This window comes from Pseudophryne corroboree, chromosome 1 (assembly GCF_028390025.1).
Source record: "Pseudophryne corroboree isolate aPseCor3 chromosome 1, aPseCor3.hap2, whole genome shotgun sequence".
Lineage (NCBI taxonomy): Eukaryota > Metazoa > Chordata > Amphibia > Anura > Myobatrachidae > Pseudophryne > Pseudophryne corroboree.
Genome location: NC_086444.1, coordinates 1,138,357,969 through 1,138,384,996, shown reverse-complemented (window position 1 = coordinate 1,138,384,996; position 27,028 = coordinate 1,138,357,969). Strand labels below are relative to the sequence as shown.

The 27,028-nt window shown below is 46.0% G+C and overlaps 1 protein-coding gene across 3 annotated transcripts in view; it reads right to left on the bottom strand.

The window, feature by feature from the left end:
- Positions 1-27,028, bottom strand: part of SH3TC1 (SH3 domain and tetratricopeptide repeats 1) — a 194,126-nt gene that overhangs the window by 146,227 nt on the left and 20,871 nt on the right. For 2 of the 3 annotated variants that reach the window (XM_063924079.1, XM_063924097.1), the window contains 2 exons: positions 11,831-12,137; positions 2,960-3,052 (listed from right to left, as the gene is read on the bottom strand). In XM_063924079.1, coding sequence (XP_063780149.1) covers positions 2,960-3,052; positions 11,831-12,137 — 400 coding nt within the window. The remainder of the gene's footprint in view (positions 1-2,959; positions 3,053-11,830; positions 12,138-27,028) is intronic. The other variant, XM_063924088.1, reaches the window with a different exon arrangement.

Sequence of the window (27,028 nt, the reverse complement as noted above, 5' to 3'; positions counted from 1 at the left end):
ACCTTGCACTTATCACTTCTCCAGGCTTAATACCTCCGCCCCACAGTGCCATACGCACACACGCATAACGGGTCCTGCACATGTGCAAAATACAGATAATCGGTACTTTGCGATGGACTCCAACCATGGGCCGGATGTAATGACGCCCGAGTTCGGTGGCTGTGCGGGATACTGGCCGAACTTTGGATGTTTTTTAAGAGGCAATCATGTAGAAGGCTAAACCGTGTCTTGTACATGATTGCACCTTTGAAAAAACATCCGAGTTCGGCCGGCGTCCCGCACGGCCGCCGAACTTGGGCATCATTACCTCCGGCCCCCATCTGAATGAGGGCCAAAGTCATTGACAGTAGAGTGTGTTAGTGTTGCATAGTGCTTTTGTCAGAATAGAATAAGCATTTTGTCATCTCCTTGTCAATTAAGCTACTTAATATCAAGGAAAAAATATAAATACTGTATATTTAGATGAATAAATCTTAGCAGTATGGCAGTATGTACAGGCAGGGATGTTTGTAGACAATGTGGCTCCCAGTGCAAACAGTAAAAAAATGCACTACCCCTCCCCCCATAAACATTTTAAAATGCACCCCGACATAAAAAATACTACTTTGCGTGCGCGCTCCTGGTGAGGGGGCGTGGCCTCCCTAAAATGGGCGTGGACTCACAGGAAAAGACTACCTTACACCCCAGTTTTTGACCCTGCACAACAGACCTCGACCACCACAGGAAAGAATAAAATGCCACCATATTAAGCCCCATACAGTAATACTCCTTGCACCATGTTATGCCCCCAGCAACATATTATGCCACACACTGCAATGCCCATGATACATTATGCCCTACAGTAAGGCTTTTAATTACTCTTAAATTATCTGCTCGTTGCCAGGGGTTTCATGCTTTGGGTATCATGCTCGTTGCCAGGGGTGTTTAATGCTCGTTGCCAGGGGTTTCATACTCTGGGTTTCATGCTCCATGCCAGAGGTGTTTAATGCTTGTTGCCAGAGGAGTTTAATGCTCGTTGCAAGGGGTGTTTAGTGCTCGTTACCAGGGGTGTTTAATGCTCACTGCCAAGGGTGAAGCTCGCTGGCACCAAAGGACAGCGCCAGTGGCTGTCTGCTTATACGGGCTCCCCCTCCTCCTCCCAGTCATTGAACTCCACTCGCTGGGCGGAGTTTTGCAAAATGATGCTGCGTTGTGACGTCACAATGCAACCGCTTCATTTTTCAAAACTCCACCCAGCGAGCAAAGTACTATGGCTGGGAGGAGGGGGAGCCGGTCAAAGCAGCATTCCAGTGCTACGGTGGGTGCAGTGTGCAATAGCATGGGTCGCCTGCCGCTAGAATCAGAACTGTGTAGAGTGGACAGTATGTACAATGTTAGTAGTATGGCAGTATGTACAAAGGGCAGTAAGTACAATGTTAGTAATATGGTAGTATGCACAATGGGCAGAATGTGCAATGCTAGTAGTATGGCACTATGTACAATGGGCAGTATGCACAATGTTAGTTAATATGGCAGTAAGTACAATGGACAGTATGTACAATGTTAGTTAATATGGCAGTATGTACAATGGACAGTATGTACAATGTTAGTAGTATGGCAGTATGTCAGTATGTACAGTGGACAGTATGTACAATGTTAGTAATATGGCAGTATATAAAATGTTAGTAGTATGGCAGTATGTATACATTATGTACAATGTTAGTAGTATGGCAGTATGTAGACAGTATGTACAATGTTAGTAGTATGGCAGTATGTAAAATGTTAGTAGTATGCAGTATGTAGACAGTATGTACAATGTTAGTAGTATGGCAGTATGCACAATGAGCAGTATGTACAATGTTAGTAGTATGGCAGTATATACAGTGGACAGTATGTACAATGTTAGTAGTATGGCAGTATGTAGACAGTATGTACAATGTTAGTAGTATGGCAGTATGTACAATGTTAGTAGTATGGCAATATATACAGTGGACAGTATGTGCAATGTTAGTAGTATGGCAGTATGTACAATATTAGTAGTATGGCAGTATGTACAGTGGACAGTACGTACAATGTTAGCAGTATGTACAATGGCCCTCATTCCGAGTTGTTCGCTCTGTAATTTTCTTCGCATCGCAGCGATTTTCCGCTAATTGCGCATGCGCAATGTTCGCACTGCGACTGCGCCAAGTAAATTTGCTAAGAAGTTTGGTATTTTACTCACAGCATTACGAGGTTTTTTCTTCGTTCTGGTGATCGTAATATGATTGACAGGATGTGGGTGTTTCTGGGCGGAAACTGGCCGTTTTATGGGAGTGTGTGAAAAAACGCTGCCGTTTCTGGGAAAAACGCGGGAGTGGCAGGAGAAACGGGGGAGTGTCTGGGCAAACGCTGGGTGTGTTTGTGACGTCAAACCAGGAACGAAACTGACTGAACTGATCGCAGTGGCAGAGTAAGTCCCGAGCTATTCAGAAACTGCTAAGAAATTTCTATTCGCAATTTTGAGAATCTTTCGTTCGCAATTTTGCTAAGCTAAGATTCACTCCCAGTAGGCGGCGGCTTAGCGTGTGCAATGCTGCTAAAAGCAGCTTGCGAGCGAACAACTCGGAATGAGGGCCAATGTTATTAGTATGGCAGTATGTACAGTGGACAGTACGTACAATGTTAGCAGTACGGCAGTATTTACAATGTTAGTAGTATGGCAGTATATACAGTGGACAGTATGTGCAATGTTAGTAGTATGGCAGTATGTACAATGTTAGTAGTATGGCAGTATGTACAGTAGACAGTACGTACAATGTTAGCAGTATGTACAATGTTACTAGTATGGCAGTATGTACAGTGGACAGTACGTACAATGTTAGCAGTATGGCAGTATTTAAAATGGGCATTTGTCTATCTTGCTGTAGTTTGCTCTATATTTCAGCATTATTTTAACAAAAACAAATCCACGGCTGTAGCAAGAAGAACACATCCTTACCTGACACTAAGGCGTCGGCTTGATCAGCTTTTTTCTCTGATTTATCTTTAAAGCAATCATTAATGTGTACGAAGTCTGAAGAGGAAGATACAGCTGTAAGACAGAAAAGTTATAGTAAGGAAAGATTCTCTAAGCTGCTAGTACTAGTCTATTCTGTGATGTGAAGTGACATGTAACCATCAATATATAGACTTACCATACAATCCCTTTAAATGGTTACACTCATGAATTACACAGGTTCTGTAGCTGCTTAAGATATGCGTCGGACCTTTTTTGCTGGTTTCAATTCTAATTTGTTGTCCGGCTTCGTTTTGAATGCGGTTTGGGATTTCGCCTATGACTGGTTTTGGTTTGGGATTTTTTTCCAAAAATTTACATAAAAAGCTTAACTCACACAATATGGGCCTTTTTGTGTTCCTACAGTATTATTGCCCTCAATAACATTAATTTCCAGTCATTTTAGCACACCTTTACAGCTCACAATATTTTCATCCACTTTAGGTCAAAGGCTGCAGCGAGCTGGCTGGTTACTAAGTGACAGAGCAGCGGCACAAACACACAGCAGTTTATAGCATCATCTACAAAACATTGGCACACAGCAGTGGCAGAAATAAAAAGTGTTGCAAGATGGAATTGTCCTCGAACGAAGTTGCACTGGAGTACATTTTGCATGTACAGTATAACTGCCAACACACACTAGCGCAGTGGTTCCCAACCTGGGTGCCTAGGCACCCTGGGGTACTGTGAGGCTCTTGAAGGGGTGTCTTGGGTTGGTGGTCCAGGATCAAATCAAATTATTTATGGCAAAAGTGATAAGCAGTGATAGTGGCTGTCAATCATAAAACATGTAGGCAATTAGAAGGACAACTGTACACCACCACATTACTGACCCTCAGGATGACTGGCACAATTTACTTCATTTAATATTATCTTCTAAATTTTCAAATGTATCACCTAAGGGTGCCTAAAAAATGCTGATACCCCAACCGGGACCCTTACAAATTGGCATGGGAATTGGACCTGGGAAACACTCGAGATAGTGAAGACTGGGCACTGATCCTAAATATTTCCTCCTTCCCCTGAATCTTCCCATCTTTTCCCAGAATCAAAATAAACTGCTTCGGCATATTGTCTCTGCCATGACCTGTCAGATATCAGCCGACTGGAAAAATCCCACACCATCGCCTATGCAGGCAATCTTGTCATGTATTGTTACAGTTATACATGACTGCTACAATGCGTTATTCAATCTTTTGCTAAAACCTGGACACCTTGGCTGGTCTCCCAAAAAGCTTCCTCTCTTTTTTTATTTAATTTTGTTTATGGGCTTTATGGCTAGAGGTCACCCGCCCTAATTGCTTTCCTCTTCTGCTTTAGGCTTTCCCTTTTTCTTTTTCAGTTACTTCTTTTTTTTTTTTCTTTGTTTCTACTCCTCTCTCTCTCCCTGATGGTTTGCCACACAGTTGCTGCGAGATTGTCTTCCTACTCTTATATACACATTAAAAATGGATCACTTTTATGCTGGTTTAGATTATCTCAAACCTTACATAACATGTGTGCTGTGTGATTTAAGTCTCTTTGAAACCTGTTTGCTGTATTTTATTGTGATTCGCTCGCTATGTGTTTAAAAAAAAAAGATGAATCTCTTGGGCGCGGTGATACAAGAAAGTTTGGGAACCACTGTACTAGTGGCACTCTTTCTACAATAGAGATCAAATATTTTTGGGAAGTTCTTTCCAATTAAAATTGCAGAAGTTCCCACCAATGTGTTAAAGGTCTTGGGCCATAGATTTGCAGAATTTTGGTGTTGTAATTAGTTGCTTCGTTTCGGAGTTGTGTGGCAAAATGTCCACCTGCGATTTACAATGCATCACCACTGTGCTCTGGAAAATGTGGCAGTTGCTGAACTCTCCCTGTGAACCTGTTGGGTGACCTGGAGCATGTGACCTGCTGGGTGGTCTGGAAACGGTGACAGTTCTTTGCATCCATCCACTAAGCAGGAATTTTTCTAAAATTTTACTCTTATGGGGGTGAAAATGGGTAAAATGTTCTGCCCTGCAAACCTCTGCCCGTTAGAAACCAGGCACAACAGCTACAGTAGTGGAACCTTAATTTTCTAATTTTGTCTTTAACTGTATTTATGTGGATATGACTTCAGAACTTCCGTTACGCTTCAATAAAACAAAAAGTATATATATATATATATATATATATATATATATATATATATATATATACTGTAGTAGTTTACATTTGTACCACTCCAGATTATTACCTGGACTTCAATAAAAACTGAAAAAACGGGGGTGATCTAAAACTTTTGACAGGTAGTGTATATATACAACATCGCAGGTTGCAGTACAGGTGGAGTGGCCCATATCAGAAAATCCGATATCCAAAATATTCTGAAATCTAACATTTGAGCGTGACTGATGGTTCAATGGCTCCAACTCTATGGAACTCGCTTCCCCGTACAGTGCGAGAGGCTCCCACTCTAGAATCCTTCAGAAATGAACTCAAAACTTTCCTGTTTACTCATTCATATTCATAATTGTTCCTTTAATATCTCCATGCTCTATGTATTTTATGAAAAGCTTTTATGTTCTTCATTGTTTCTGTACTGTATTATGTTGAGTCTGTTAAGTGCCTTGAGTCCTATTGGAGAAAGAGTGCTATATAAATAGAATTATTATTATTATTATTATTATTAATGTATACAAACTTTGTTTCATGCACAAAATTATTGTATGAAATGACCTGCAGGCTATGTGCATACTGTGTCTATAAAATATATATACATTGTGCAAGAATGGTATATAAATATTCCAAAATATGGAAAAATCCAAAATACTTCTGGTCACAAGCATTTCGGATAAGGGAGACTCAACCTGTATTCTGTACACAAATGATGAGGTGTTACTGATGCAGTAATGCTCCAGAAATAGAACTGCAGACTGTTCACACGCTGAATGCTCCGTCAATTCTCACCATTAAGTTTTCGAAACAGGAAAAAAAATAAGGTTCTGCCCACTACATCTGATCCTGAGCAGATCTCCAGCAATCTGGCAGACGTGCATACTATGCTGTTACTATAGGACGGAAGCCAGAGCACACTGTGCTATCTGCAGTCTGCATGCAGGGTCCTAAGCACATGCAGATGTTTACTTATCCTCTCCCAAGCATCCTAATCATTAACACGCTGGCTTTCATTGCAGAAATACTTGCCAAAAAATACATTCCCACAATTTATTGCAAACTGTGTATTATGTCACAAGGCACCGGATCGCTTTATAAATACCTATCTAATAAACCTGTCTGTGAAAGCTGCAGCCTTTTTCTTTTTTTAGTGGATCCCAGTTAATCAAACCTGCAAGATTCCCCTGTAAATGTCCTGTCAATGTCTACAAACTAGAGTAACTTCAGTGCATACAGTGCATCCGGAAAGTATTCACAGCGCTTCACTTTTTCCACATTTTGTTATGTTACAGCATTATTCCAAAATGGAATAAATTCATTTTTTTCCCTCAAAATTCTACACACAATACCCCATAATGACAACGTGAAAAAAGTGTTTTTGAGATTTTTTTAAATTTATTAAAAATAAAAACTAAGAAATCACATGTACATAAGTATTCACAGACTTTGCTCAACACTTTGTTGATGCACCTTTGGCAGCAATTACAGCCTCAAGTCTTTTTGAATATAATGCCACAAGCTTGGCACACCTATCTTTGGGAAGTTTCGCCCATTCCTCTTTGCAGCACCTCTCAAACTCCATCAGGTTGGATGGGAAGCGTCGGTGCACAACCATTTTCAGATCTCTAAAGATGTTCAATAGGATTCAAGTCTGGGCTCTGGCTGGGCCACTCAAGGACATTCACAGAGTTGTCCTGAAGCCACTCCTTTGATATGTTTACTGTGTGCTTAGGGTCGTTGTCCTGCTGAAAGATGAACCGTTGCCCCAGTCTGAGGTCAAGAGCGCTCTGGAGCAGGTTTTCATCCAGGATGTTTCTGTACATTCCTGCATTCATCTTTCCCTCTATCCTGACTAGTCTCCCAGTTCCTGCCTGTCACACGCCAGAGGCGGCGTTCGCCGCGCTTACCCCTGCGTGCTAGATGGTCTGTGTTGCGGCCTCCGCCTTCGGTGGTCCACGGGCTCCGGCGTCTGGCTGGCGCGGCTCCCGGCGGTTCTCCGGGGCAGGGGCGCCGCCATGACACCCGGCATCACGTGGGCGGGGAGCAGGTGACGTCATCAGACTGTTCCGCCAATCCAGCGGAGGCGGGAGATTCAAAGTCAGACGCCGGGCAGAGCCTCGGTGCCTGAGTATCGTCTCTTTTCTGAAGTGGATGCCAGAGCTCCCGTACGCAGTGTGTTTTCCAGCAGCTATACTCCTTTGCTCCTAGCATTCAGGGTGCCTTCCTGCAGCACAGTCTCCAGTGATCCGAGCAACTAGTGTGTTCCTCTGCAGTGCAGTTGCCAGCGCTCCCTGGATTCAGCAAGGCCTGCGGGCCGAACCAACCTTAGTGCTTCCAGCGTTCAGTGTCATTTATCATCGCTCACAAGTTCTTCATTCATCAGTGTCCTTAAACTCCGCTCACCAATTCTTCAGTGTCATTTACCATCGCTCACAAGTTCTTCGTTCATCAGTGTCCTTAAACTCCGCTCACCAATTCTTCAGTGTCATTTACCATCGCTCACAAGTTCTTCATTCATCAGTGTCCTTAAACACCGCTCACCAATTCTTCAGTGTCATTTATCATCGCTCACAAGTTCTTCATTCATCAGTGTCCTTAAACACCGCTCACCAATTCTTCAGTGTCATTTACCATCGCTCACAAGTTCTTCATTCATCAGTGTCTTTAAACACCGCTCACCAATTCTTCAGTGTCATTCACCATCGCTCACAAGTTCTTCATACATCAGTGTCTTTAAACATTGCTCATAATTCTTCAGTGTCATTTACCATCGCTCACAAGTTCTTCATTCATCAGTGTCTTTAAACATCGCTCACAAATTCTTCAGTGTCCTTCATCATTGCTCATGAATTCTTCAGTAACTTTTTGACATTGCCTACAAGTTCACGTTCTTTCATGTGCCGCTGTATTGCTCCCTTCCCTTAATAAAGTTCCTCAGCATTCTTTTACCAAACCTAACTGTTAGAGTCTTGTATGAGGAAATCCTATATCCAACCATCCCTGCTCCGACCTACCTGTGGTTCCTTTTCCCGACCATCGGAAGCACCCCCGAGTCCACAACATCCCCAACCCAGGTCAGTGACACTGCCGCTGAAAAACATCCCCACAGCATGATGCTGCCACCACCATGCTTCACTGTAGGGATGGTATTGGCCTGGTGATGAGCGGTGCCTGGTTTCCTCCAAACATGACACCTGGCATTCACGACAAAGAGTTCAATCTTTGTCTCATTAGACCAGAGAATTTTGTATCTCATGGTCTGAGAGTCCTTCAGGTGCATTCTGGCAAACTCCAGGCGGGGTGCCATGTGCGTTCTACTAAGGAGTGGCTTCCGTCTGGCCACTCTACCATACAGGCCTGATTGGTGGATTGCTTCAGAGATGGCTGTCCTTCTTGAAGGTTCTCCTCTCTTCACAGAGGAATGCTGTAGCTCTGACAGAGTGACCATCGGGTTCTTGGTCACCTCCCTGACTAGGGCCTTTCTCCCCGATCGCTCAGCTTAGGCGGACGGCCAGCTCTAGGATGAGTCCTGGTGGTTCTGAACTTCTTCCATTTACTGATGATGGAGGGCACTGTGCTCATTGGGATATTCAAAGCAGCAGATATTTTTCTGTACCCTTCCCCAGATTTGTGCCTCAAGATAATCCTGTCTCGGAGGTCTACAGACAATTCCTTTGACTTCATGCTTGGCTTGTGCTCAGACATGCACTGTCAATTGTGGGACCTTATATAGACAGGTGTGTGCCTTTCCAAATCATGTCCAACCAACTGAATTTACCACAGGTGGATTCCAATTAAGCTGTAGGAACATCTCAAGGATGATCAGTGAAAACCCAGGATGGCAAATTCAGCATGAATTGTAGTTTTGTGAAAAATTTGCAAAACTACAACTAATTTCACTAGCATACGGGGGGCCGCCCCGCATGCCGCGTCCTGCCCCACCCTGCTAAAATGCGAGCACTTTGCTAAACAGCGAAGGAAGTCGCCAGGCTGCCATGTTTTTCACCCGGCTGCCACAGCCCGGCCCGCAAACAGTCATTGACACCTCCAAAATGCTGCGCTGATGCCCCCGCAGACCCCCACCCTCCCCCGCGAACACCTCTGCCTGTCAATCAGGCAGAAGCGTTCGCATGAGTGAGATGCCATTGCATCTCACTGTGTGCGCATGCACAGTGCACTGCATGGGGGCTTCAGCATGCGAACACATAGCAGATGCATCTCATGCTGAATTAGGCCCTAAAGGGTCTATTTACTACGCCTTGGATGGAGATAAAGTGCACGGAGATAAAGTACCAGCCAATCAGCAACTACCTGGCATGTCACAGACTGCATTTGAATAATGACAGTTAGGAGCTGGTTGGTGGTACTTTATCTCTGTATGCTTTATCTCCATCCAGAGGTGGAACTACCGCCAGTGCAACCAGTGCGTTGCACTGGGGCCCGCCACTGTCCAGGGGCGCAAAGCATGTAATAAGTCAAACTGACTCATTACATGCCGCTGTGTGCTGCGGGCAACCGCTGCCCGCAGCACACAGCCGCCCGGAGAGGAGAGAGGAGCGCAGCGGACACAGGGGGAAGGAGAAGGAGGAGGGAGGTGGAGGAGGGAGGTGGAGGAGGGAGCCGCAGCAGCGCTGTTTATTGGTTGAGGCGCTGCTGCTGCTGTCCCTCTGCTTCACTAAAAGCTGTCTTCCGCCGCTGTGAAGCACATCCCAGCATTCACAGCGGCGGAGAACAGCCTATGGTGAAGGACTGGGACAGCAGCAGCAGCGCCTCCACCAATTACACAGCGCTGCTGCGGCTCCCTCCTCCACCTCCCTCCTCCTTCTTCTCTCCTGCCCGAGAAATGGAATCGGGATCTCTGCCAAAAGCTGCACCGAGGAGCCTGAGCCAGCGGAGACAGTAAGTATAATTCTTTCTTTCTTTCTTTCTTTCTTCCTTTCTTTCTTTCTTTCTTTCAAGGGGGACTGTCTGCCCCAATGTGTAAAAAGGGGGATGCTGTCTGCCGTAATGTGTAAAAAGGGGACGCTGTCTGCAGTAATGTGTAACAAGGGCACGCTGTCTGCCGTAATGTGTAACAAGGGGACGCTGTCTGCCGTAATGTGTAAAAAGGGCATGCTGTCTGCCGTTGTGTAAAAAGGGCACGCTGTCTGCCGTTATGTGTAAAAAGGGCACACTGTCTGCCGTTATGTGTAAAAAGGGGGACGCTGTCTGCCTTAATGTGTAAAAAGGGGACGCTGTCTGCCGTAATGTGTAAAAAGGGGACGCTGTCTGCCGTAATGTGTAAAAAGGGGAATCTGTCCCCCGTAAGGTGTAAAAGGGTCTCTACCTGGTGTAGTGGTGCTACTGTGCGGCGTAATTTGAACAATGGAGACTACTGTGCACCGCTTTATGAATTGGTATTATTTTGTGGCCACACCACTTCCCCACGAAGCCACGCCCCTATGTATTTTTGTGCGCGTCTTTGGTGCGCACTGCCCCTGTTTTGCATGCAGGGGTGGGGCTCCGATGCCGTTTCTTGCACACAGTGCTAAAATGTCTAGTTACGGCACTGTTACTAGGTATCCATTTCTCTGGCCCTGAGCAGGTCCCCCTCATCAGATCCTCTCCAGGGGTGAGGGGGTGAGCCCAAAACATTTTGTCGCACCTGGGCCCACTGCTCGCTAGTTCCGCCACTGTCTCCATCCAAGGCTTAGTAAATAGACCCCATAGTCTTGAAAAGTGATACATTTCACGGTGATAATCAGCCAACCAGCTCCTGTCATTTTCAAACACAGCTTGTAACATGGCAGTTAGCAGCTGATTGGCTGGTTCTTTATCTCTCTGAAATGTATCTCTTTTCAAGGCTTAGTACATCTCCCCCTTATTCAGTAAATATATATATCCTTTTCTAATCCTGAGTTTTATGACATCACCTCTTACTGCTGTACACCATACACAGGTTACTCAGACACCTGTCATAGATTTAACACAAGGCGTATCAGTGTGTCTGCCCGGTAATCACCCAACTGCCATCCAGAACTAGTGATCTATGAACAAGCGTATAGGTCTGTGCTCTCTATCAGCCTCCATCCTTGTGCATATGCATAGTAGGGAGAATGCGCAGTCTGCAGATATCCGCAAGATCCGTCCGCAGAATGAGGCCTGACAGCGGACGCACACTTTCCCCCATCTCATAGTTGCCAACTTTCTGGCTGCCTCCTCTGAGTTGGCACAGCGGGGGGCACTGTGGGGGGTGGGGAGGGGTTTGGCATGGTGCAGGAGGCTGTGGGTGGGGGCATAGCTATGGAATCACATCATCGTGGCCAAACCCCTCAATATACAATGCAGAGGATACCGGCATTGTACAGCGAAAGGCGTGGTTACAATGGCGCAATTCAGCACAGATCGCATCATCGTCCGTTCAGTCCACCCACTCCACTCGGTAAGTGGGCAGCTGAGCGGCGGGCAGCTCCTGAAGACTTGCCTATACTTCTGGGTGGCCCGGGAGCACCACACGATTTTCGGGAGCCTCCCAGCCGTTCCAGGATGGTAGTAAAGTGTGGCACAGCTATAACTGATATTCCTCTAGTGTATGTACCAGTTTATTCTGTTGCCCAGTCCGGGTGCCTTCTTGCCCTATTTCCCCAAGAGAGGAAGAGGTAACTATTATGTGATGTATGAGAAATATTGTCTTACCATTGGGTCCTAGGGAGGAAATAGCCTTTTTCATAGAAGCCACAATGGACCTAGAACTCTGGGCAGGGGCTGTTAGTCCAGAGCTCAGACCTTCAGCCTTCATCTGCTCCGACTGACCTTGGTCGTTATCTTCTCTTGCTTCTGGGAGCTGTTCTCCTTCACGTCGTTCTGTCTCTTCTGATTCATCCTCTACTATAGGATCAAGTCTTTGGACCATGGTGCAGGGGAAGACGGCACCTTTGTCACCTGGTTCCATGATATGTTGCGGGTCTATGGCGCCTGCATTGTAATAATGCACTGATCTGATCTGTAAAACGAAAGCATTGTACGGTGTATTATATTGCTTGCCTGAAAAAAAGAGAGCTCATTATTACATTGATCACAGTGTGGTGGCTATTTATTGTGGTGTAATAATAAGTAGAGTACTGGAGAATCTTGTCTTGTTTGTGTATAAAGTGTTGTTGTACATAATTGCTGGAATGTAATGAAGTCCGAAATCAGCGGCCGTGAGGGATGGCGGCCGAACTTGGACTTTTTTTTTAAAGGGGCAATCATTTACAAAGCGAAACAATGCCTTGTAAACGAATGCACCTTTAAAAACCATCTGAGATGAGCCGTCATCCCGCACGGCTGCCGAAGTGGGACTTCGTTACATCCCAGCCATTGAATACAGGACAAGGAACTGGTAGCAGTAACGCCCTGTGATACGATAAATAACATACCTGAGAAAAGCATAACAAGTAACGCTATGTTATTGAAAAATATTCAAACCCAGATAACGTACAATTGGGGGGGGGGGGGTAATCCAATTAGCCTCGATCACCATTTTCGTGGCAAAAAATGCGGAAAACGTAGCTTTTTCCGTGTCCCAACAATATCGCAGCTACCCAATTACTCGCATGTGATAATTCTCATATTTTTGGGCATAAATGTCAGGACCCCTTGGACACCCCCCTTAATGATTAATTAGGCATTTTAAAGTTTTTAATTATTTTTAATTAAATGTCAGTTGTGAGGTGAAAAAGTGCAAAGTGATGGAAATTGCAACGGTATGGCACAGGTACAGTATATTGGGGTGCTTTATAGGTGGGACAATTGTCTTTAAGCTTCCATGTGTGGTAATCCGCCATTTTTGCAAGGTTTTTAAGATTGCCCTTTTTCATGTACCCCAAATTTATGGGTAGCACTTATTTTACAGAAAAGGTTTTTATCATTTTTAAGAGTTTAACAAAAAACATATTGCACCCATATAACACATAAGACTCGCTGACTGGTGATGGCTGTCACTATTGACGGTTTCTCAACACCGATGAACTTCAATTCCATAGTACCACACAGGGAAGGGGGCTGGGTGTGGCCCAAAATATCTGCAGCAAAAAGATATACAGTCAATAGGTCGACCCTAAATGGTCAATAGGCAAAAAAGTCGACAGGGTCAAAAGGTCGACATGGCAAAGGTAGACAGTAGAAAAGGTCTACAGGTACAAAAGGTCGACATGGTCAAAAGTTCTACATGAAAATGGTTGACACAAATATCTGAGCCAAATTAGTGGACACGTGTACCCTTGCAGGCTCGCTTTACTCGCCACGCTTCAGGCAAGGTGCCTCACTCTGCTACCGCTACGCCCGGCATGGTATCCGTTCAGATGGTCGACCATGTTATGGTCGACATTCATTAGGTCGACCACTATTGGTCGACATTGACATGGTCGACATGTACACATGGTCGACACATGAAAATGGTCGACACATGAAATGTCGACACGTGAAAAGGTCGACATGAGTTTTTTTAAAAAAAATTATTTTGTGGAACTTTTCCATACTTTACGATCCACGTGGACTATGATTGGGAACGGTAATCTGTGCCGAGCGTAGCGGTAGCGGAGCGAGGCACCTTGCCCGAACCATGGCAAGCGAAGCGAGCCATGTAAGTGGACGCGGTGCACTAATTGGGGTTCCCAGTCACTTTACGCAAAAAACAACACCAAAAAAAGTAAAAAAAACTCATGTCAACCTTTTCATGTGTCGACCATTTTCATGTGTCAACCATGTGTCCATGTCGACCATGTCAATGTCGACCAATAGTGGTCGACCTAATGACTGTCGACTATAACATGGTCGACCATTCATACCGGAACCACCCGACATAGGTTACTATTCCCAATCATAGTCCACGTGGATGGTAAAGGATGATAAAGTTGAAAAAAAAAAGAAATTATGTTGACTATATGTGTGTCAACCACTGTCATGTTGATTTGAACCTGTCGACCTTTTAAACTTGTTGAGCTTAAGCACTGTCTACCTTTTACATGTCTACTTTTTGACCCTGGTGACCATTTGGGGTCGACCTACTGTCTATTTATTGTAGATCTATTAACTGTATACCGAGGTGGCTAGTAATGGAAACTGCTTTGTAAAATCACTAAAGGACTGTATCAAAAAGCTATCAGGGATTTCACAGTTTTGCATTATAACATCACTGGCGATATGGGAGCCCTGTGTTGTTCCTCCACAAGACGTTTAGGGGCCTGCATTGTATAATGGACTCCAGAACATTGGACTAGTATGCTCCCTACGGTATTATTATCATTATTATTATTATTATTATTATTATCCTTCATTTATATAGCGCCATAAGGGATCCGCAGCGCCCATTACACAGTACATAATCAAATCCGCAAACAAGAAAACAGCACTTACAGTTCAGTAGTGGTTCTTGCCACGGGCAAGCAGGCTTTTTGCCCGGGGCGCCGCTACCCCCAGGGCGTCACCGCCGTGACAAGAGCTGCTACTCCTGATTCCCGCTCTCCCCGGCTGCAGCAGGCGCCGTGGGCTATGTGGGCGCCCGCTGCAGCCAGCTCCGGTGACAGACACTAGAGGTCATAATTGACCCCTAGCGTCAGTGTGGTGCTGCTATGGGAGAGAGGAGTGGCGACCAGAGACGGAGGACAGCGTAGCAGCGATCCGGAAGCAGGAGCGGGGCTGGTAAGTATTTTTTTTATTTTATTTTTTTGGGTTTTTTTTGGTGTTTGCAAGCAGCACTACTACAGGGGTCGCAACTACTACAGGGGGCACTGCTACTGGGGGCAAATCAACTAGGGGCACAGCTACAGGGGGCACAACTGCTGGGGGCACTGCTACAGGTGGTAAAGCTACTGGGGGCAAAGCTAGGGGGCACTGCCACAGGGGGAACTGCTGCTGGGAGCACAGCTACTGGGGGCACTGTTACAGTGGCACAAGTACAGGGGGCTAACTGTGGCCATGCCCCTTCCCTATGAAGAAGTCACGCCCCTATTTTTGGGCGCGCGCCTCTATTATAGCTGGGGAGGGGCACCACAGGAAACTGTCGCCCTGGGCGCCACAAGGTCTAGAAGCGGGCCTGTTACAGTTCAAGACAATATAGAACAGGTATAGAAAACCAGGGGTTAGGTGCCATCAAAGGGAGTATGGAGTATAAGAAAGTGTAAGTAAGAAAAGGAAAGGCACATGAGGAAAGAAGTCCCTGCTCTTGCGAGCTGTATGTTCATTAAAATGTTTTCATTATTTAATTTGTCAGTAAGATGTCCATTATATTTATATCATGTACTAGAATGATGGGGTATATTTACTAAAAATCGTATTTTCCCGTTTGAGGTCAAAGTTCAATCACGAATGACATCGAAAGTGTAAAGTTGCAACTTTTTGAATTTAGTACGACTAATTTACTAAGCTGCCGTATTCTGCATTTTCGGTTTTACCGATGTCGATGTCATTCGGGTTTTTTAGCAGTGTTTTACGTGAGTGACTTGTAAAACACTGCCGACTTTAATACAATGAATCTCGGCCGGATCTGAGAGATCCGTGCTGGGCTTCATTGTGCACCTTGTAAGAAAAAAAAAATCAGTGTTAAAATAAAATAAAAAATTGCGTGGGGTCCCCCCTCCTAAGCCAACCCAGCCTCGGGCTCTTTGAGCCGATCCTGGTTGCAAAAATATGGGGGGGGGAAATGATAGAGGTTCCCCCATATTTAAACAACCAGCACAGGGCTCTGCGCCTGGTCCTGGTTCCAAAAATACGGGGGACAAAAAGCGTAGGGGTCCCCCGTATTTCTGAAACCAGCACCGGGCTCCACTAGCCAGATACATAATGCCACAGCCGGGGGACACTTTTATATAGGTCCCGGCGGCCCTGGCATTACATAACCAACTAGTCACCCCTGGCCGGGGTACCCTGGAGGAGTGGGGACCCCTTCAATCAAGGGGTCCCCCCCCTCCAGCCACCCAAGGACCAGGGGTGAAGCCCGAGGCTGTCCCCCCCATCCAAGGGCTGCGGATGGGAGGCTGATAGCCTTTTAGTAAAAAAATGAATATTGTTTTTAGTAGCAGTACTACAAGTCCCAGCAAGCCTCCCCCGCAAGCTGGTACTTGGAGAACCACAAGTACCAGCATGCGGAGGAAAACCGGGCCCGCTGGTACCTGTAGTACTACTACTAAAAAAATACCCCAATAAAAACACAAGACACACACCTTGAAAGTATAACTTTAATGCATACATCCACAACTCCATATACACATACTTACCTATGTTCACACGAGGGTCGGTCCTCTTCTCCATGTAGAATCCATGGTGTACCTGTTGAAAAAATTATACTCACAAAATCCAGTGTAGAAGGCTCTTCTTTTAATCCATTTGTAATCCAGGTACTTGTCAAAATAAAAAAAAAGGAACCCCGACCTCGCACTGAAAGGGGCCCCATGTTTTCACATGGGACCCCTTTCCCCGAATGCCAGGAACCCCCTCTGACTTATGTCTAAGACGGTTCCATCAGCCAATCAGGGAGCGCCACGTTGTGGCACCCTCCTGATTGGCTGTGTGCTCCTGTACTGTATGACAGGCAGCACACGGCAGTGTTACAATGTAGCGCCTATGCGCTCCATTATAACCAATGGTGGGAACTTTGTGGTCAGCGGTTGACCGAAAGTAACCTCACCGCTGACCACAAAGTTCCCACCATTGGTTACAATGGAGCGCATAGGCGCTACATTGTAACATTGCCGTGTGCTGCGTGTCATACAGTACAGGAGCACACAGCCAATCAGGAGGGTGCCACAATGTGGCGCTCCCTGATTGGCTGATGGAACCCTCTTAGACATAAGTCAGAGGGGGTTTCTGGCATTCGGGGAAAGGGGTCCCATGTGAAAACATGGGGCCCCTTTCAGTGCGAGGTCGGGTATCCGTTTTTTTATTTTGACAAGTACCTGGATTACAAATGGATTACAAGAAGAGCCTTCTACACTGGATTTTGTGAGTATAATTTTTTCAACAGGTACACCATGGATTCTACATGGAGAAGAGGACCGACCCTCGTGTGAACATAGGTAAGTATGTGTATATGGAGGTGTGGATGTATGCATTAAAGTTATACTTTCAAGGTGTGTGTCTTATGTTTTTATTGGGGTATTTTTTTAGTAGTAGTACTACAGGTACCAGCGGGCCCGGTTTTCCTCCGCATGCTGGTACTTGTGGTTCTCCAAGTACCAGCTTGCGGGGGAGGCTTGCTGGGACTTGTAGTACTGCTACTAAAACAATATTAATTTTTTTACAAAACGGCTATCAGCCTCCCATCCGCAGCCCTTGGATGGGGGGACAGCCTCGGGCTTTACCCTTGGCCCTTGGGTGGCTGGAGGGGGGGGACCCCTTGATTGAAGGGGTCCCCACTCCTCCAGGGTACCCCGGCCAGGGGTGACTAGTTGGTTATGTAATGCCAGGGCCGCCGGGAGCTATATAAAAGTGTCCCCCGGCTGTGGCATTATGTATCTGGCTAGTGGAGCCCGGTGCTGGTTTCAGAAATACGGGGGACCCCTACGCTTTTTGTCCCCCGTATTTTTGGAACCAGGACCAGGCGCAGAGCCCGGTGCTGGTTGTTTAAATATGGGGGAACCTCTATAATTTTCCCCCCCATATTTTTGCAACCAGGGCCGGCTCAAAGAGCCCGAGGCTGGTTTTGCTTAGGAGGGGGGACCCCACGCAATTTTTTTTTACGACAATAACACTTTCCCATCCCCTTCCCACTGATAAACATGCACGGATCTCATGGATCCGTGCATGCCTATCCAAACACGGGATAAAAAAGCAGGTCTGTTTTTTTTTAGCACTTTTTCACGAATTATATTTCAGCACGGCAGTGTTTGGTTATTGTCGGCAGTGTTTGTGATTTGCACTTTTTAGTAAATTACCGATTTCTACTAAATTGCAGGCGTATTTGACCGATGGTGTATTGATTTGTGATTTTTTCCTAGGACTTCCAAAATATTACGAATGCCCTCATCACTGCCGAGATTTTTGCTTAGTAAATTACCGAAATGACACTTTGAAGAAAAAACGGCATCTCGGTCAAAATCGGGACCTTAGTAAATATACCCCGATGTCTGTATTTTAAGCTGACACAGGAATTCTTTGTTGGATAGCAGTCACTGGAATGGAGAATTTGTTTGATAAATGATAAATGCCTTACTTCCTTTCTTTCCTCACACTCACTGCTTGACCCATTCCAGTCTGGCTTCCGTCCTCTCCACTCCACTGAAACTGCCCTTACAAAAGTCTGCAATGACCTCCATGCTGCTAAATTTAAGGGCCACTACTTTCTACTTATTCTTCTTGATCTCTGCTGCTTTTGACACTGTGGACCACCCTCTCCTACTGCAAATCCTTCACTCCATTGGTCTGCTTGATACTGCCCTCTCTTGGCTTTCTTCCTACCTCTCTGACCGTTCATTCTCTGTCCCCTCTCATGACTCCATCTCCCCCTCACTTCCACTAACTGTAGGTGTCCCCCAAGGTTCTGTCCTTGGTCCTCTTCTCTCTCTCTCTACACATCCTCATTAGGTGAGCTCATTAGGTCTTTTGATTTCCAATATCATCTCTATGCTGATGACACTCAAATCTATCTTTCCTCTCCATACCTTTCCCCTGCTCTCCTCACTCGTATCTCCAACTGTCTCTCTGCTACCTCTTCCTGGATGTCCCAGCGCTTTCTTAAACTTAACATGTCTAAAACTGAGCTGATCATCTTCCCTCCCTCCCGCATAACCTCACCTCTCACAATCTCATTATCTATTGATGGCACTACTTTCTCCTCTAGCCCCCAAGTGCGCTGTCTTGGAGTAATCCTTGACCCCTCCCTCTCCTTCAAACCACACATTCAACACCTCTCACAAACTTGCCGTTTTCATCTAAAAAATATATCCAGGATCAGACCCTTTCTGACCCAGGACGCTACTAAGACCCTTATCCACTCACTGGTCATCTCCAGACTGGACTACTGTAATCTGCTCCTGACTGGCATTCCTGACAAATACCTCTCTCCAATCTATCCTCAATGCTGCTGCCCGGCTAATTTTGCTCACCAAACGCACTACGTACACCTCTCCTCTCCTACAAGACCTTCACTGGCTTCCCTTCCCATTCAGAATCCATTTCAAGCTTCTCACACTCGCTTACAAAGCCCTCACCCACTCCTCCCATTTACATCTCTGACCTTATCTCTCCTTACACTCCCACCCGTCCTCTTCGCTCTGCTAATGCACGCCGACTCTCCTGCCTACTGATTGCTTCCTCCCACTCCTACCTCCAAGATTTTTCATGTGCTGCTCTAATTCTCTGGAATTCCCTACCTCTCCCCCTCAGACTCTCTACCACTCTACAAAACTTCAAACGGGCTCTCAAGACCCACTTCTTCACCAAACCCAGCCAAATCTCATCCTAACCCTCTGTTCCACGCCCTCTATGTACCCCGTCTGTGTTACCCCTGTCTGTCTACCCCTCCCCTTTAGAATGTAAGCTCTCACGAGCAGGGCCATCTTCCCTCATGTGCTTATCCTTTCTCTTACTTTAATAATCTTCAACTGCATCAACTCCAGCAGTCTTCTGCCACCTGATACTTATTCCAGTGTCATCTGCTGATGTACATAGCTATGTTTATTTACCCTGTATTGTTCTATATTGTCTTCAACTGTAAGTTGCTGTTTTCCTGTTTTGATTATTTGTTTATGTACTCTGTAATTGGGCGCTGCGGAACCCTTGTGGCGCCATATAAATAAAGGATAATAATAATAATAATAATAAATATAGTGTGTCCCGTATGTGTATTAAACTTCACATATTCCATTGCTACATTTTCTTAGAGCGCCTTCATTCATACAATGACCATCCGGACTGCCAGGACCATAATAAGCTATGGGGGGGAATGTAATAGGGTATGAGAATCAGAAAGTGAGACATTTTGTCAGAGTTTTTTGAAGTGGTAATCATTTACATGCAGAGCCGGCCCTAACCAATATGGTGCCCTAGGCAAGATTTTGGCTGGTGCCCCCTAGCACCACCGCTAGTTCCGCCTCTGACCCTGCACCCCTTTCCCAGCACCATCACCCCCCACCCATAGCAGTCCTTTTTTCTTTTTCCCTACCCCCTGTAATTTAAATAAGAACAGTCAGTGTGCACATTCGGCGCACAGCCCAAAAGGTATGTGTTTTTGCTGGCAAGGGGCATGGCCACACAATAGTACCCCAATTCAAATTATGCCTCACAGTACTACAACTTTATTCACAATTTATCATGCGATAGTGTCCCTTATTCACATTACATCACATAGTAGTACCACTTTACCTTATATATGTTACTCTTCACAGTAGTGCCCCTCATTCACTTAAGATCATACTGAATTGCTCCTTATTCACATTACACCACACCATATTGCTCTTTAGTCACATTACACCACACTATATATTGCTCTTTATTCACATTAGACCACACAGTAGTGCCCTTTCTACACTTTACGCCACACAGTAGAGCAACTTATACACATAATGACACACATTTGTAATGCATTTATACACATAATACCAAACAGTAATGCCCCTTACACATAGGACACACATTATTAATGTCCTTATAAACATAATGCGCCTAACACATTATGCCAACCCTTATTAATGCCCTTATACACATAATTTCCCTTACACATATGCCGCACATTGTTTATGCCCTTATACACATAATGACACACATAATGTCCCTTACACATATGCTGCACTTTATTAGTGCCCTTATACACATAATGACACAATAGTGCCCCTTACACATCTGTTACACATTATTAATGCCCTTATACACATAATGACACATATAGTTCCTGGCGTGAGTCAACTGGCAGCTCTGCTAACGTCGGGTGCCTATTTTTTATAAAAATGCATCTTATTTGCATTGCTATGTGGCTAGGATGCACAAGCAGCCTCTGCTGATTAAAATGATATGCGGCATGCCTATATACTTTGTGCGACTGTGGCTGTATCTGCATACGAAATGCTACACACAGAATATAGGCATGCTGCATATCATTTTTATCAGCAGAAGCTGATTGTGCCCCTAGGCATACCTAGTTTGCCTATGCCTACAACTACATGTTTACATGGCAAAATCAGTCTGGTTTTGAAAAATGTCTCACTTTCTGATTCTCACACCCTATTTCATTCCCCCATGATTTGAACTCCTATAATATTTTTCCTAGCTATACTCCATGCTCAGTCAAGCTACTAGAAATAGTAATATACCGGCTGTCGGGATCCTGGAGCTTTGCTGCGCTCTCTGCCGGGATTCCAGATGGCGGGATGCCACTGTCAGTATACTGACAGCTGGCATCCCGTCTGCCGAGCTGTTACAGTGCATCCGGAAAGTATTCACAGCACTTCACTTTTTCCACATTTTGTTATGTTACAGCCTTATTCCAAAATGGAATAAATTCATTTTTTCCCCTCAAAATTCTACACACAATACCCCATAATGAAAATGTGAAAAAAAGCTTTTTGGAGATTGTTGCAAATTTATTAAAAATAAAAAACCAAGAAATCACATGTACATAAGTATTCACAGCCTTTGACATGAAGCTGAAAATTGAGCTCAGGTGCATCCTGTTTCCACTGATCATCCTTGAGATATTCCTACAGCAGATCGCAGAGCACTTCCCGTGCATGGAAAATGGGAGGCGTGGCTTGTGATTGCATCATTCACGTGAAGCCACACCCCCTTTCATCAGGCCATGTCCCTTTTTCGGTGCAGCGTGGCTTCGCTGCACATAGAGTCCCGGATTCAAGCCTCCAGAAGTTGGGAGGTATGTAACATGATAGCTATAAACTGATTGGTTGCTATGGGAAACACCTCTTCTTGCTTCCTTTAGAGCAGTGATTTTCAACCTTTTTTTACTCGTGGCACACCGAACAATATTTTTAAATTCCCCACAGAGAAAAAAAAAAAAAAAAATAACACATTGACCCTCACAGTAAAAACAATCACATTGCTCCCCACCTAAATCATGTTGCTCACACATAAATCAATCACATTTCTCCCCACATAAATCCTGCTGCTGCCCACATTAATTATTCCCATTGTTTCCCCCATAAATCCTTATTCTCCCCACATAAATCCTATTTAAATCCTATTGTTCCCCACAGGAGAAATAAATTAACAAATATTAGCCCCTACTGGTCAGCTGTCCTCCTCCCTGTCTCTCAGTGGCGGGGGGTTGTTCATAGTGGAGTGTTGCGAATACTGAGCAGCAGGTGGTCGGGCAGGTGTGGATGTGGGTGGGCAAGGAAAACTGTGTATGCATGTGGGAACTGGAAGATGTGTATGCAGGCGAGTGGGCTGGCTGGGTGGTGAGACGCGGCGGCCATGATCTATGATATCACACCACTGCGTCTTCAAAGCATAGGTCACGGCCGGAGCACGACTGATCCTCTAAGAAGAGTCCGGGCCAACAGTTCACTCTGAAGGTGCAGGAAGCTGCTCTGGCTCCGCGGCACACCTTGCAACTGGTCGCGGCACACTAGTGCGCCACGGCACACTGGTTGAAAAAGCCTGCTTTAGAGGCTTTGATAACTCTCACCCAAGTCTGTACTGTATGATATGTACAGTATATATTCTCTTGGTGTATGTTGGGGCTGTTCCACAACCTGGAAAATTCTAAATTGCTTGCCCAGGCTAAGCTGCTTTACGACACAAGTGGGCCCAGCCCAAAGACTTCATTAATCATCAACTGTTTCTATGTGCATTTAATATAAGGGGTAGTCTGTAGCATTTTTCTAAGAGATGTTAGTACTTCCATTCAGTTACAAAATACAGGCAGGTTGTGCTATAACAGCTGTGACTTGACTTATGATCATGTGACTAACTACATCATAATCAGTGTTTTTGCTGTCACTGAGCATGGGCATAACTGTTACTGATTGGCCCAGAACAGTCCGTTATTAGCTGCTGGCGAGCAAGTGCGTACTTATATAGTCACTGTTTATTTCTGAGACAGAACACTGGATTTATCATCATATACAGTACTCTAAGGTAAGCTGATTGTGGGGCTTCCAAAATGACACTTATGAGTTATGACCAAGTAAAGTAAGTTTTCCAATATATATTAAATGAGAACTTTAAAATAAAAAAATGCATAGACATATGGCATATTATATATACTGTATATGTATACATTTTCCACCATCTTTCCTAGTCACATGTATTAACTGTCTAACTGGAATGATAGCTCCAGAGGTCCTGACACTGAATGGTGAATGGTTGGACAGCACTATTTGTGGTCTCTCAACATAGATGAACTTCAAGTCCATAGCACCACAGAGGAGAGCTGGTTAGTTAACTATTTAGGTCTGCATTGTATCGTTACCAGACAATTTAGCACACCGCTTTGTAAATCCACAAAAGAACTATGGGGGTCATTCCGACCTGATCGCTCGCTGCAGGTTATCGCACCGCAGCGATCGGGTCGGAATTGCGCATGCGCAGGTGCCGCAGTGCACCGGCGCATGCCAGCCGTCGTTGCCTAGCGATTGCCTCTGAGGCAGAGGCGGTCGCTGGGCGGGAGGGGAATGGACGGTGGCGTTAAGCCGCCGTTTAGAGGGCGCGGTCCGGCCAACGCAGGCGTGGCCGGACCGTTGGGGGGGGGGGGGCGGCGGCTGTGTGACATTACACGCAGCCGCTGCGACCCGGGGCAGCGAGGAGGTTCTCCCGGCCAGCCGCAGGAGCTGCGCTGGCCGGGAGTAACTCCTGAGATGCAAAAGCATCGCCGCTGTGTTATGCTTTTGCATTTCCGAGGGGGGGGGGGGGGGCAGCACTGACATGTGGGGCGGACTAGCCCTGTGCTGGGCGTCCCCCCGCTTGTCTGAGTGCCTGATCGTAGCTGTGCTAAATTTAGCACAGCTACGATCAACTCGGAATGACCCCCTATATCAAAAAGCCATCAGGGATTTGAAGGTTTTGCATTGTAACATTACTGGAGATATGGGGTCCTGTGTTGTTCCTCCACGGATTCGGTATGAAATACCGATGTCAGAATCCCGACTACAAGCGCAGTGTGTCCCCACGTGGGCTCATCGCGCTTCAGGCTCGGTCGCGAGCACTATTATATTCCCCCTCCAGTGGTGGCGTGGACCACCACCCGAGTAATTTTCCCAGCTGTCGTGATTCCGGCGTTGGTATTTTGACCGTTGGGGTCCCATCGTTCGGAAGATTAACCGCATCCCCCCTCCACACAAGAGGTTTGAGGGTCTGCATTGTATAGTGGGCTCTAGAACATTTGACTAGTATGCCTTCTACTTTATGTTTAATAAAATGTTTACTTTATTTCATATCTAATCTGTCACTAAGATGCCCATTATTATATTGTATATCACTTATGCTGCTTTCAGATCGCAAATGCCGGATCCCACTCGGTAAGAGAAACGTGTCCTTACCGGGTGGGATCCGGCATTTGCGCTCCTTTGCTGGCTTTCCGACCCGGCAATATACCGGGTCGGTTGCCATAACAGCGGGGGGCGCAGCAGCAGCAGGGGCGGGGGTGGAGACGGCGCTGGGAGCTGAGCTCATCTCCTGCGCCGCCTCTCCCTATGCTGTGAATGGGAGCCGTGTCGCATCGGAACGGCTCCCATTCAAACTGCACCTGACCCGGTATTCAACCCGGTAATAACCCTTCTTTTTTACCGGGTTGAATTACCGGGTCAGGCGACCCGCTAATTCAGCAAAGGAGCTTTCACATCGCACACTGACCCGTTTCGACACGGCAATATGTCGTGTCGATACCGGGTTATTTGTGCGATGTGAAAGGGGTATTACTGGAATGCTGTCTGTATTTTAAGTTGGGCACTAGACTTCAAGTTCAGAATATGGAACCCCCTTGGTTAGCATAACTAAATTGCATTCAGAACATTATTAAACTTGTTTACAACAGGCTCTCTCCACTCGCCACAGGTTACTATTCCCAATAGATGTGGATAGTGTTCTGAGGCAGTATAGTTATGCTAGCCCAGGAGATTCCATGTTCTGAACCTAGAATGCTTTCTTCATTGTGTAGAAGTCTCTATTGTATAGCAGTCACTAGAATGCTCTCTATTTTATGGGGGTCTCTGTATTGTACAGAGGGCACTAGAATCAGAATGCTCTCTGTTCTGTAAGTTGGACTTTAGTATTAACTCTGTATCGTATGTACCAGCAATAACTCGGGTTTTTGGCTTGGTGTAAAAGGGGTATTACTAAGATTTATACATTGCAGACCTGGATTCTATAACACAAGCATAGCTAAGAACTGTGGGAGCCCGACACGCACATTCCCACAGACCCCTCCAACCCCCCACCCCCACACACACCACCAGCATGGCCACTTCTGAACATCAGATTTCCCCTCCCACCAAGTAACACTATGTTATGTAGCTATAGAACAGACGCCCGTACACTGCATTCCGAGTATAACTTGCAGTATTGGCAGTCACAGAAAATGAAGCTCACTAATGACACTGCAAAAACGTTTATAGAAGGTGGCACAGGCTGCATGGGTGAAAGCTACAATGGGATACCGTTAATTTAATGGGACCCCGGCGGTCAGAATACCGATGCCAGTATCCTGACAGCCGACAGCTGGAATCCTGGTGCACAGGGGCTATTCCCACTCATGAGTGTCCACAACACCCACAGAGTGGGAATAGAACCTGTGGCGAATGCAGCGTGGCGAGCGCAGCAAGCCCACGAGGACTATTTGCGCTCGCCGTGCTGCTGGCATACTGGCGGACGGGATGCCTCTGTTGGTATACTGATCCCTTACAGTATATGAAGTTGCCAGGATGCGTATAAGCTGCTAGTCATGCTACCCCAAAAGAAATAAATCATCACCGGAGATCAGGGGACTTCTTGTGTTCCTGGGGTCTTTACTGCTACTCCACCACAGATTTTAGGTCTGGTCTAGGGGAAGCAGTTGGCTTCCCGACAGACGGGATCTTGGTGGTCGATATACCGAAGCCAGGATCCCGAAGTAGGAGGCAATGCCGGCGTTGAGATACCGAAGCCGATCGGGGGATGCCGGCGTCACATTACCGACAGCCGGCATCCCGATCGTCCAGACAGGGGACGCGCTGGCATCCTGCTGCGGTGGGGGGTAGGTTTAGGCAGAAGAAGGGGGGTTAGGCTGCAGGGCCGGGAAGGTTAGGGTTAGGGACCGGGGAAGGAGGGTTAGGCACATAGAAGGGGAGGTTAGGTTAGGCATCAAGCGGGGAGGGTTAGGTTTACGCAGCTGGGAAGGGAGGATTAGTGTTAGGCCTACCGGAGGGGTTAGGGTTAGGCACTACCGGGGAGGGTTTATTAGGCACCCACAAGGGAGGGTTAGCGTAGGGGGCAGCGTAGGCCTAGGGGGCTTACTGGGGGGCTGTCGGGATTCTGATGGACAGGATGAAACTGTTGGTATTCTAACCACCGGCATCCCGTCCATCGGCAAATCATACTGTTCCCATGTAAAGACAGTGGAGGTTTGTATAGAGACCTACAGAGAAGGGGCTGCATTTCTGTATTCAGTAGTGGTTATTAAAATATATCGCATGGTCTTCCGGTAACAGCTGTCCATTGTGAAGAGAGGACTTTCCCAGGAGTCCTATTGCACATGTGCAGCCATCGGCCTGCGTGGTTGATCCCTTTCGGAGCCTGTAGGCTTCTTTTACTCAATGGCGTTACCTAAAGTTCTGGAAAGTTTTGCATGTTGCATACGGGGACATCATAACCCCACAGAATTCTTGGGAACTGTTGTGCCCCAGGTCCACAGCAAGTATCTCAGATATCTGGTACAGACCCTTTTAAATACATATGGCAAGCCTATCTTAATATGGACACAGTGGGGTAAAT